The sequence below is a fragment of the Planococcus citri genome, chromosome 1, assembly GCF_950023065.1.
Source record: "Planococcus citri chromosome 1, ihPlaCitr1.1, whole genome shotgun sequence".
Taxonomy (NCBI): Eukaryota; Metazoa; Arthropoda; class Insecta; order Hemiptera; family Pseudococcidae; genus Planococcus; species Planococcus citri.
The window spans coordinates 64,001,853-64,013,792 of NC_088677.1; the positions used below are offsets into that span (position 1 = coordinate 64,001,853).

The following is an 11,940-nucleotide window of genomic DNA, read 5'->3' on the forward strand; positions in this document are numbered from 1 at the left end:
AGAAAACCTGGCGTAGGATTAGTAAGTCGAGCTGTTTTATTTATAATCTAATTTAATATATTCACCTTATCCTTGCAGTCGAAAGGTATGACCGAACAGCCAATCATATTATCCAACATGAGATCAGTAACCTCCTCCAAGGAATGGGCATCAGCGTCCAAAATTACAGTACCATTCAGAATAAAGCTACGTAGTTCGAATAACGCGTGCAATGATAACGTAGCTACATGTGGCTTAGACCACCGGTTTCCTCCTTCTTCCACATCTTCTTCGAATTTAATCCATCTAATAATATCGATTAAGTGTAAGTAGATATAGACAAGGATATAAGAGAGATGGGTACACGATGAGTATCCTATACTATCGTATAATGAATGAACGATAGAACGCAATTCCAATTACTACAGGTGGTGAAGTATCTACCTCGCTGTTTCTTTCCATTCCATGCCAGTTTCATCGCGCACCAATTCTTCCATTTCGGTGAAAAGGGGGTGTGGTTCGTGAGAACAGTTTTCAGCATCTTCGCCCAAGATGAACTGTACACGTTGAGCGGGTGGTGTGACTGTAAAGTTACCATTAATTATAGAAAGAAAAATCTATCTACCCAAGCAGGTAAAATTTGCGCACCGTTGCGCGATTGATGCAATTTTTCCATCGGATTGATTCCATCCTACCTATCGTCTCTTTTTTCTTCCATTGGGTAGGTAAAGCTACATAACTTTTATCCAGTTAGGTAGGTACCTACATAATACCTATATACGAAATGAAACGAGCTGTGCTGTTTCAAAGTCCACACAACCAGACTGACATTTTAGCTCGAAATTGTTACAATATTAATGATTTTCACCGAAAACCCAACAGACAGACAATTGTCAAGCTTTTAATGTATTCAGACACGAAATTATTGTAAATCGATACGCGTACGATATGTGTAGGCTTATTTTACAGACGATAGGGCGGTGAACTTGATTAATGGAAAAATACCTACTTTATTCCGTCAGCAAACTGATTGACGCTTTTGCTTATTTATTTTTAAATTCATCGCGCACCGGTGCATCAATAATCGAAACATTCGAATAATGTCATCTAATTAAAGAGAAAATCACTTACTAGCTCTTTCGCAATCCTCCGAATCATTTTTATTCTTCGTGTGTACTCGACGATGATGCCTACGATGACGTTTCTGGTTACTAGGAACATGGAATCCGCTGAATACAGAACGTGCCCTGTGCCCTGCGAATTAAAAAACAATATTTTATCTGCGAAGAAAATGTACGTATAGTACATATTTCATCGTGTTATAAACGACAAACCACAAATTGCGATTTAATTAAATTATTCCCAAATCCTTCGGGCTTATTCTAGCTATTTATTTAGACTCGTCTACGCTGCAGATATTTACTCTGCAACAGGATTACGCCGCCTTGGTCTTAATCATCTTCGTATACCCGTCCTTACATAATTAATCCCTTTAAAAACCGCCATAGAAAAGTTTTAAATCATCCGACAGCGACGATAGCTTTGACACCGATAATAACTCGAGAAATATAATTTCAGATCAAGAGTAAAGTATATGCAGAGAGAGAAAAGAGTTGAAAACTCGACTATGAAATTGGTTTAGTTGCGATTTTGCAAGAGCACTTTTCCTTATTTTTTTTCTCCTTATGTCAAACGAACGAGTCGAAATGTGAAGTATTGAAGTACCTATCTGTAGTGAATAAATATAAAAAGTTCAATGGCGTCCGTTTTCTATACATTGAATAGAGGATTTTTTTTACAATGTGACGCCTACTTATTCACGTATAGGTACCTAGGTCTAATAATTTCATTTCACGTATTGAAAATTCAATAGGTTTTTACTGTTGATGAAATTTAACGTGCTTTTGAGATTACAGATAATGTACCATTTGCGGTAATTTAGGCTTAAGTATTCCAAACCAAAAAAAAAATATTTTTATCACAAATGTAAATTGGAATTCAAAATCAGTATAGGTAGATACCCTTCGAACACATATCAAATGAATTTATCTATTGCATTACAATTTTATTCCTTATGACAATTTTCCCAAATAATTTTTTTCCTAACTAGGTACTGAATTCTCGAATCCGATTTGCTAAATTAATACTCCCCGAGACCTCAAACTACCATTCCTTCGAATGAATTTTCCCCCAATTTTTTTTGGCTGTTTGTAATTATGTACATGATTATTACACAGATAGAAGTTCTTACAGGCAGAACTGGCATGTGGGTTTTGGGGCCCTTTCATAGAGGTGATTGTGGGTGATTTTTGTGTGGCCAATTCTCAATCTGGTTATAATGATTTATTCTAGTCTACATATTTAGTTGAGATAGGTTTTTCCAAGGCTGAGAAGTTTTTTTTTGTTGGTGAAAGAGCTTGTTTGATGTTTGGAGAGACCAAAAGTTTTGCCATTTCTTAAGCGTGCTTTAGGTGAAGGTAGATTTAAGGTCGTCAGCTGTGGTAAATATGAGAGGAAAAGGAATAGTGGGGGATTTTTCATTTTCATCTACAATTTCATTTCCTGTGATTCCAACATGGCTGGGTACATACATAAACGCTGGATGGAGTAGTTTGAATTTTGTAAATCAAATAGAGTTTTATGAATATTTTGAATTAAGGGGTGGTCAGAAAATAGATTTTGGATAGCAGTTAGTGAGCTGGTTCAATTTCCAAGTGTAAGAATTTCCTGCAATTTTAGTAGGTCACAAAAAAAACTTTTAAAGAAATTTTGACAAAGAAGAAGAAGAATTTTTTCCATTTTGGATGAAAAAAAAACCTAAACTTTTTGGCAATTTTGGCCAAAAAAGCGGTCTTTGTTTGACAATTTTGACAGAAAATGGCCCTTTTTTACAGTTTTAACAGAAAAATAGAATTTTTTGCAATTTTGGCAAAAAAAAGGAATGCTTTTTGGAAATTTTAAACAAAAAATTGTTTTTGCGATTTTGGCAAATCAAATCAAGTTTATTCGTGCAATGGGCAGCTGTGCTGCATTTACAATTACAAAAGTCATCTTAAGTTTAAGTAATGCAGGTACAGCAGTTCAAATAGATGTGTTTAAGGATAAATATAGTTAAGTACTGCTAATGATGCTAACATTAAAATTTAAATGGAATAAAAGTATACACATAAATAATAGAAAATAATACATTTCAGAGCAAACAAACTTTGCCATGATTTTACTCCAGCTGCACAAACTCATCAATGCTGTAGAACGCATATCCCTGTAACCAGTTTTTGAGTTTATTTTTGAACAGTTTACCAGATGTCAGAGATTTGAATTCCTGAGGGATTTTATTGTATATTTTAGAAGCCATAAAATCAACATTATTTTGCATATTTTTTGTCCTTAAATTTTCACTTATTGCCAAATTTCGATGTCGTGTATCATAGGTATGAGAAGGTGTCTTGAGTTTTATTGTTTTGTTTTTTACCATAATACTAATTTGAATCGGTGGGTGCAGAAAGGGAGCAAGTCACATTTTTGGAATTTTTTTTTTTCACCGATATAGGGGTTTCAAAGTACGGCGGATCGACTGGTGATGTCAGATTTCCACAAAACTGCCGGGAAAGTGGTATTTGGGCGCAGAAAAAGGGCGGATCCGCATTTATGACTTTTTTGTAAAATTTTTTAAATTCCTTGAAAAATAACCAACATTTTTGAGAAGACCATTTTTTGAAATTTAAGTTAATCTCTGAACTGAAAAATGATGAAAAAATTAACAACTTCGGCAAAAAGTCTTAGAACTAAAGGGGTTTTCGGTCAATTTAAACGAAATAGCAGTCTAAATGATGTACTTAGATGTAGAATCAAGCCCCATTCGTGCCCGAGCAATTTCAAAAGAAATTTTGTCGATTGGGTGCAGAAAGGGTCTAAGTCCCATTTGTTTAGGCAGCAACAGCGCCGGCGCACGTGAATATTTTTTTTTCTAAACAGTGCTAAAAATTGTGTCTTGGGGTCCTCTTTCAATGACCTTAAACATGTTTACCAAAAATTTTTGATTTTCAAATAAATCAGTTTTTTGTTATTCCTGAAAAATGCGAAAATGTGACTTAGCCCCTTTCCGTACCCACCGATTCATTTGTAATATGTACTCACATGGGACTGTCAGTATCTTACTTTCAATGAAGATTGGTTTGCAGGATTCTCTCGGATTTTTTCGAAACATTATTCTAATAAGTCTTTTATGTGCTAGCAATACCAGTTGAAGTAGATTGTGGTTACCACCCCAAAGAGATATTTGATACGTATAACGTATTCAACAGAATCGACAAAGTCGATAAAATAACATGGAACTGCTTTTCAACTTAAATAAATTGAATTTTATTTTTCAAATAAAAAAATTCAAAAAAATAACATCGAAATAATATAACAATTGTCGAACATAAGAACGTTGTTGACAATACGAAAATCATAAGAGGAATGACCCCAAACGTATACACTACAAAAGTTCAAAATTTTAAGTCTAAATTTTCTAAACTGGCCAAGTATTTCTGTTTTCGTAAAATCGCGTAATTTTGAGTTTTGCTCCTGGCGCACTTTGGCAACCAACAATTGAGGAGCTGGATATCAAAACGCCGTAAGTCCATTTTTATGAAAATTGAGATAAGAGTGTTTTCCGATGTAAAATTCAACGGGGAATCGATTGCAGCCATCGTCGTAAATCCATCCGCCATGCTTCACCTCGAAAATCCCACTCAAAGTTGAGATTTACTTCAAAACGCAGTAAAAACCAGCAATTTTACTTCAAAACGCAGTAACTACACTATTTTTAGCGTTTTTTGTGTTTTAAGGTGGTAAACATTGATTTCAGAAGGTGGTTACTGTTGGTAATGAAATTACAGACATTTAAAAAATTTCCAACAAATTGTTCAATCATAATCACACTTGGCCTGAACATAAAAAACAAAATCTTGTGTCATGACTCAGTCACTATGGCAAACGGCGCTTCAATTTTGAATATTTTTTTACTATTTAATAGATAATAATCATTAAAATGGTTCTCTACCCATGTGTTTTTATTTCAGTAAGAGAGTGCCGGTGTATTTACTGCGTTTTGATATAAAATGTGCGTGATTTTTGTAGCAAGTTTCAGATCAAAACGCAGTAACTGTCTTTTTTCAGATCAAAACGCAGTAACTTTTTTTCTCCCCCTCCCCACGTTCCCCCCGGTTCTCAAAAATTTGGGCACTTTCATGTTTTGAGGTCATGGTGACTTCCCCTTTCCTCTGATACCACATTTGCCCCCTTCGACTACCCCCGACCCCACCACAGTTTTTCCTCATTTCTGAAAATTTTGCAAAATGGACTTACGGCGTTTTGATATCCAGCTCCTCAATTCTTTAAACGAATATAAAATACGTAACGAAATAAACAAAAGTTTCTTAGACTAGTTTTTAAAGACGAATCTACGTGTGATATACGTACCTAAGTACGATGCCTACGTTTATAGGTATTAACGAAATCTTAACACTCCCCCTTAAAATTAACATTTTTTAAATAAAAAATAAATTTTACAATATTTCACCGAACGAACGAACATAATAAATGGGGTGGTGTATACAATTACGTGTAACATATGCGCGAAGTCAAAAATAACACAAATAAAAGGTACGTTTGATAACATTTGTCATCAAAACACGACGATTATTTCAATTTATACATTAAATTGAACATTTTCTTAAAAATCTTTCGCGTAAGGGATTTGGTCATTGCATCTGCAATTTGATCAGTCCCTGCAATTTTAACGAGTTGTACGATGTGTTTCTGTACGAGATCGCGAACATGATGGACAGAAATATCAATGTGTCGCGTACGTTGACTTTCCGTAGTACTACCGATAGCAATCGCCGAAGAGCTATCGGAGAAAACGGGGATCGTTTCGATTTTAATATTTAATTCCGAGAGAAAATTTTTCCACGCTAACCCTTGCTTAGCTGAGAACGACATCGCTATATACTCTGATTCGGCAGACGAAGTGCTAACACAGTTTTGTTTTTTTACTGACCAATCGATAAGATTTCCACAGTGATAAGTCATAACTCCACTTGTGGACTTCCTATCGATTAAGTCACCGGCGTAATCTGCATCGACGAATATTCTGAAGTTGTATCTATCTTTTCTAACGTTCATATCGTACCGTAATTTAGTTCCTATCGTTGTTTTTAAATACTTTAATATGCGTAATGCATATTGATAAATTTCAGAATTTGCAAACTGTTGATATCGTGATAAGAAATTTACCGGGAAAGCGATGTCCGGCCTAGTGCCTCTCGATATATATCCCAAACACCCTAACAGAGCTCTCACTTTGGTCTCATACGATTTATCGAGTTTGGGTTTGACAATTTTTAGATTCGGTTCCATTGGAGAATAAACGTTATTGGCTCCTTCGAGACCATACTCCTTTATCAATGATTTGATATACGCTACCTGGTGTAAGTACGTACATTTATTACTTTTATTTCTATCGATTTCAATTCCCACGAATTTTTTACTCTCCCCGAGATCACGAATTCCAAATTTGTTTTCAAGAGAATCGACTAACCATTTGATTAGTTTAGAATCCCTACCCGAAATCAAAAAATCATCTACGAAAACAACAAAGAAACATCTCAATGGATCTTTGCTATCGAAATAAACGCACGGTTCCACTTTGGATTGTACAAAACCCAACGATAATAAATACTCGTTCAATTTAGAATTCCAATTTTTAGGGGAGGTTTTTAACCCATAAAGCGACCTTTTTAAAACGAAAATTTTTCCTTTATTTTCAGGTGAAGAACCCTGAGGTGGCTTAAAAACTATCGTTCGAGTGATATCTCCGTTGAGAAATGCCGTTGATACGTCTAATTGCCTTAAGGGCCAATCGTTTACGGTCGCTACGTTAATTACCTCACAAATGATCGGATTATTTGGAGTCGGCGCGTAAATTTCTGTTAGCTCGTACTTATGGAGGTCTTTAAAACCTCTCAAGACGAGTCGAGCTTTGAATTTTACTCCCCCATCTTACGTTTGCACTTGCAACGTACCAAGAAACAAAATTTATTAGAAATTTTACTACAAACAAACCGTTAACAATTTTTAAAGATGCCATGCTAGCACCGTTACGATCGACGATTCGAGGATTCGCGTCAAATAATACCGAAAAACCGTTTTCGTTTAATTTAATTACACTCAACAGATTATGAGATAATTCTGGAACATAGAATACGTCTTTTAAGTAGTATTCTTTATCGTTTTCACCAAAAATAGGTAAGTTTCCAACGCTCTCTTTAGTAAGAAAAACATTTTCTTTAGCAACCAGAATCGTTTCACCGAATAATTTCTTTTCATTTTTTAGTAAATTTGGAAAACGAACCATGTGATTCGTGCAACCTGAGTCCACAATGAACGTCAAGTAATCTTCACCATCATCTACGTTGGAATGACCGTATGTCGTTTGTAACGCGGAATCGAAGCACCCAGAAAGGTTTGCTAACGCGCAAATCGACGCATTACTACGTTTACTATTACGATTCGAACTACTACCAAAATTTTCACTCACCGTTACGGACGACGAGGCAGGCGACGAAGCGGACGACGGAGCTACGTAACCAGAAGAAGTCGACGGTACTGGATCAATTGAGCCAGACACTGATCCGTTTTGGAATGCAATCATAGCGGTGGGTGGAGGACGACCACCAGGTCCCTTGCCAGTATCATTCCTCTTGTTCTTCGCCTCCTTGCTTCGCTTTTCGTTCGCCTCGTCTCCGTAACGAGGGCACGATTTTCCGAAATGGCCTAAGCCGTTACATCTGTAACAGCGAATGGCTTCGTTTGGATTTTGATCACGTTTCGTATCATCAAATTTTGAGCGACACGAATTCGCTTTATGTCCTACCTTGCGACATTTGTAACATCTAGGCGACCTATCTTTCTTGTCCCTATTATCAGACGACGAATTCGACTTTTTCCCCTGTTCCCCAGAGGGGCCAGGTACCACTAACGCTGTACCTTTCAACGATTCCTTCGACGATGACGATTTGTTTCTGTCATCATAGTCTTTCAACAATGATGCCAGTAACTCAGGATCGGCTGGTTTGCCGTCTAATGCTGTGCGGGCCGAAACGCAGATATTATCGAATCGCTTTTTATCTTTAATACCCGTTAATATGTACGAGTATTTCTCCGCAGCGTTCACGACAACCCCAGCAGCCTCCAACTTGTTAAAGAGCAACTGAATTTCATCGAGGTAATTCCTACACGTATCGAACCTATCTATATCGACTTTGGCCAAGGCAGTACTGGTCTCTACTAACGCGATCTCGTCTACTTGACCATAATTGTCGTCTAATTCTTTTAATAATTTTTTCGGACACCGTTCCTCTTCAATAAGACGCGCGATCGTATCGTGTAAACGTTCGAATATAAAATTGAAGGCTTTGTCCCTTTGGTCGGGTGAACAATCATCGGGGGTTAATACGCATTTCTCTAATTTTTTAGCGCGGAGCGCAATTAATAAACGACGCTTAAACATTACATAATTTAAACCAACTTTATATTGAGCAGGATTATGCTCCTTACGGTCTCCAGACATTGCCGTTTCGTATTCGCCGGACGATTCACTTGAAGAACTCCGACTACTATCTCGACTGCTGTTTCTAGAACGATTTTGACTGCGGCTACGACGTATTGGCGACGGAGTCGGCGTACGAATAGGCGGAATCGGATTTTCAACGTTTACCGGATCAGGCGTTGGCGGTTCGACGTTTTCGGTGGATTGCGTAGACGACAACGGTTTCGGATTTGCGTTATTATTCGACGGATTTACGGTTTTAGATTGATCACCGCTCGCGGACGACGCTGCAGCTCTCAATTCTAGAGATTTGCGTAACAACTTCTTACGCGCGTTTCGTTTACGATTTCGAGCTGCACGGGTACTACCTGAAGTAAACCCACGACATTCACCGGATTCGTTCAAATTTAACGAATTATCGTCGCTCGTTTCGGAATCGGACTCGTTTTTCCTCGAACTAGTGCCCAAAATCGCACTCAACATTTACGAAATCGAAAATAACAAACTTGAACTCGGATCGGAAGGTCAATGAACCTTAGCTCGTGCTACCATCTTACGTATAACGTATTCAACAGAATCGACAAAGTCGATAAAATAACATGGAACTGCTTTTCAACTTAAATAAATTGAATTTTATTTTTCAAATAAAAAAATTCAAAAAAATAACATCGAAATAATATAACAATTGTCGAACATAAGATCGTTGTTGACAATACGAAAATCATAAGAGGAATGACCCCAAACGTATACACTACAAAAGTTCAAAATTTTAAGTCTAAATTTTCTAAACTGGCCAAGTATTTCTGTTTTCGTAAAATCGCGTAATTTTGAGTTTTGCTCCTGGCGCACTTTGGCAACCAACAATTCTTTAAACGAATATAAAATACGTAACGAAATAAACAAAAGTTTCTTAGACTAGTTTTTAAAGACGAATCTACGTGTGATATACGTACCTAAGTACGATGCCTACGTTTATAGGTATTAACGAAATCTTAACAATATTCCATAGCTCATATTTGAATGAAACAGGCCATAGTATGCGATTTTTAGAGTATTTAAATTTGTGATATCACGTAATTGCCGAATTAAGTAAGTATAGGTAGAGAGTTTTTTGATTAAATGGTCTACTTGGTTATTCCATTTCAAGTCCGAGTCTATTATATGTAATTCCCAAAAATTTTGTTGAGTCAGCTATCCTGTAGTTTTCACTAATAGAATGAGGCATTTTACCAAATGACAAAAAATTTGTTTTACTCAAATTCAGTATCATGTTGTTTGCTGAAAACCAAGATATTAAATTTTCTATCATAGTTTTAATGTGATCACTGTCCATGCTTTCATTTAGTTCAATGAGAGCAGTAGTATCATCAGCAAATTATTCAGTAAGACTATGTTCAAAGTAGTGTGCTAAATCATTGATATAAATTATAAAAAATAGTGGACCTAAGACTGATCCCTGCAGAACCCCCTGCCTGATATGTTCTGTCCCAGAAAATGTATTACTGTTAATTTTTACAATTTGGATTCTATCAGACAAGTAACTTTTGACCCAATCTAATAGCATTCCTCTTATACCATATTTTTACAGTTTTTTAAAGAGGATTTTGTGATCAACTCGATCAAAAGCCTTGGACAAATCACAAAGAACTGCCAATAGGCTTTTCTTTAGTTGCAGACCATTTAATACCTCGTGTACAAATTTGTATATTGCAGAAGTGGTGTTCATATTTTTCCGAAAGCCAAATTGGGATGGGTGAAGTAAGTTATGTTTCTCAAAGAAGGCTACTAATCGTTTGTGGAATAGTTTTTCAAATACTTTGGAAAAAATTGGTGTAATGGATATTGGTCTGTAATTATTTAGTTTATCTCTCTCTCCCTTCTTAAAGACAGGTGTAACTACACTAGTTTTTATTTCATGTGGATAGACTCCATTTTCAAAGGACTCATTGAATAGTATTGCAAGAGAGTGAGCTACAAATGGTGCAGGGAGTTTTAGTGTATTCACATCAAGACCAAGATGATCCTTTGCAGAGGAATTTTTTAGAGAATTTATTATGGTTAAAATTTCATACATGTTGGTGGGTTCACAAAAAAAGGAGGGGACTGTGAAGTGTAACAGTGAGATTGGATCAAAGTCACGTGATACTTGAGGTTTGTCTGCCAGATTTGTGAAGAAAGAGTTGAAAAGTTGAGCAATTTCATGAGGATCGCAAGAAACCAGATTTGAAAAACCAGTCATTTTGAAAACAGTTTTTTTTCGAAAATTTTTCAGTTGAAAGTATTAGGTCACAAAACAAAACTTTTAGGCAGTTTTTACAAAAAAGTAGAATATTTTTTGAAATTTTGGCAAACAAAAAGTGGGGCTATTACGCAAATTATGAAAAAGGAAAAACAGGTAGATATCTATTTATGCTATTTTGGCATTAAGTTAGACTTTACGGGCAAATTTTACCAAAAAAACAGCCTTTGTTTTAGTAATTTTGACAAACTGTTGATAATATTTTGATAAGAACTTTTTTTTTTTGCAATTTTGACGATTTTTTTCTTACATAAAATGCACACACCTTTTTTTGCGACAAAAAAAGCACGACTTTCTGGAAATTTTGACAAGAAAAGATTTTTTGCAATTTTGGCGGAAAAAACAAACTTTTTTGGCAATTTTGATAAAATATGAGTCTTTTTTACAGTTCCTGCAAAAAAGTGGAATTTTGAAAAAAAGAGCAAAATTTCTTAGTGATGAGAATAAAACTCTTTTTTTTGCAATCTTGATAAAAGGACAGATTTTTTGCAACAAAAAAGCCAGATTATCTGGAATTTTTACCAAAAAAAATTTGTTTCTGTAATAATTTTGGGAATGAACAAGACTTTTTTGGAGAACCAGACATTTTGAAAATTCTCACAAGTTGGATTTTTTGAAATATTTTGGCTTTGGTTAAAAATAAGATTTCCCAGGAAATTCGACAAAAAAGATACTAGTAAAAAACTGACGTTTTATCCACTTTTGTACGTTTGCTGTAATGGAGTTGAACCTTCATAATTTTCAGAGAATGATTTCGAATCCCATTTCAACACTCTTCAATCCTGTGCAAACAGATTTACTCCAACTTCTATCGATATCATTTCACAAGCTCCGAATTTATTGATATTGAAACAAAAAATCAGATCTGTATAGAATCATTGAGAACCCCCAGCCCGAAGCTCTTGAAGAAGGGGAGTGAGGAGGCTCTGAAGTGAAATAATAGTGGTATCTCAACCTATAGAATATTTTTAACAATATCACAAGTTCTCACAAATTACTCAATTTCCGGCTCATGCAGAAAGTTGAGATAGAAATTTATGATTTTTCGATATTTTAACCAATTTCG

At 35.7% G+C, this 11,940-nt stretch overlaps 1 protein-coding gene across 5 annotated transcripts in view; it reads right to left on the minus strand.

Annotated features, from left to right (window-relative positions):
* Positions 1 to 11,940, minus strand: part of Ndae1 (Na[+]-driven anion exchanger 1) — a 56,819-nt gene that overhangs the window by 20,687 nt on the left and 24,192 nt on the right. For all 5 annotated transcript variants that reach the window (XM_065347021.1, XM_065347024.1, XM_065347023.1 and 2 more), the window contains exons 3-5: positions 1,111 to 1,233; positions 424 to 562; positions 66 to 285 (exon numbers count right to left, since the gene is read on the minus strand). In XM_065347021.1, coding sequence (XP_065203093.1) covers positions 66 to 285; positions 424 to 562; positions 1,111 to 1,233 — 482 coding nt within the window. The remainder of the gene's footprint in view (positions 1 to 65; positions 286 to 423; positions 563 to 1,110; positions 1,234 to 11,940) is intronic.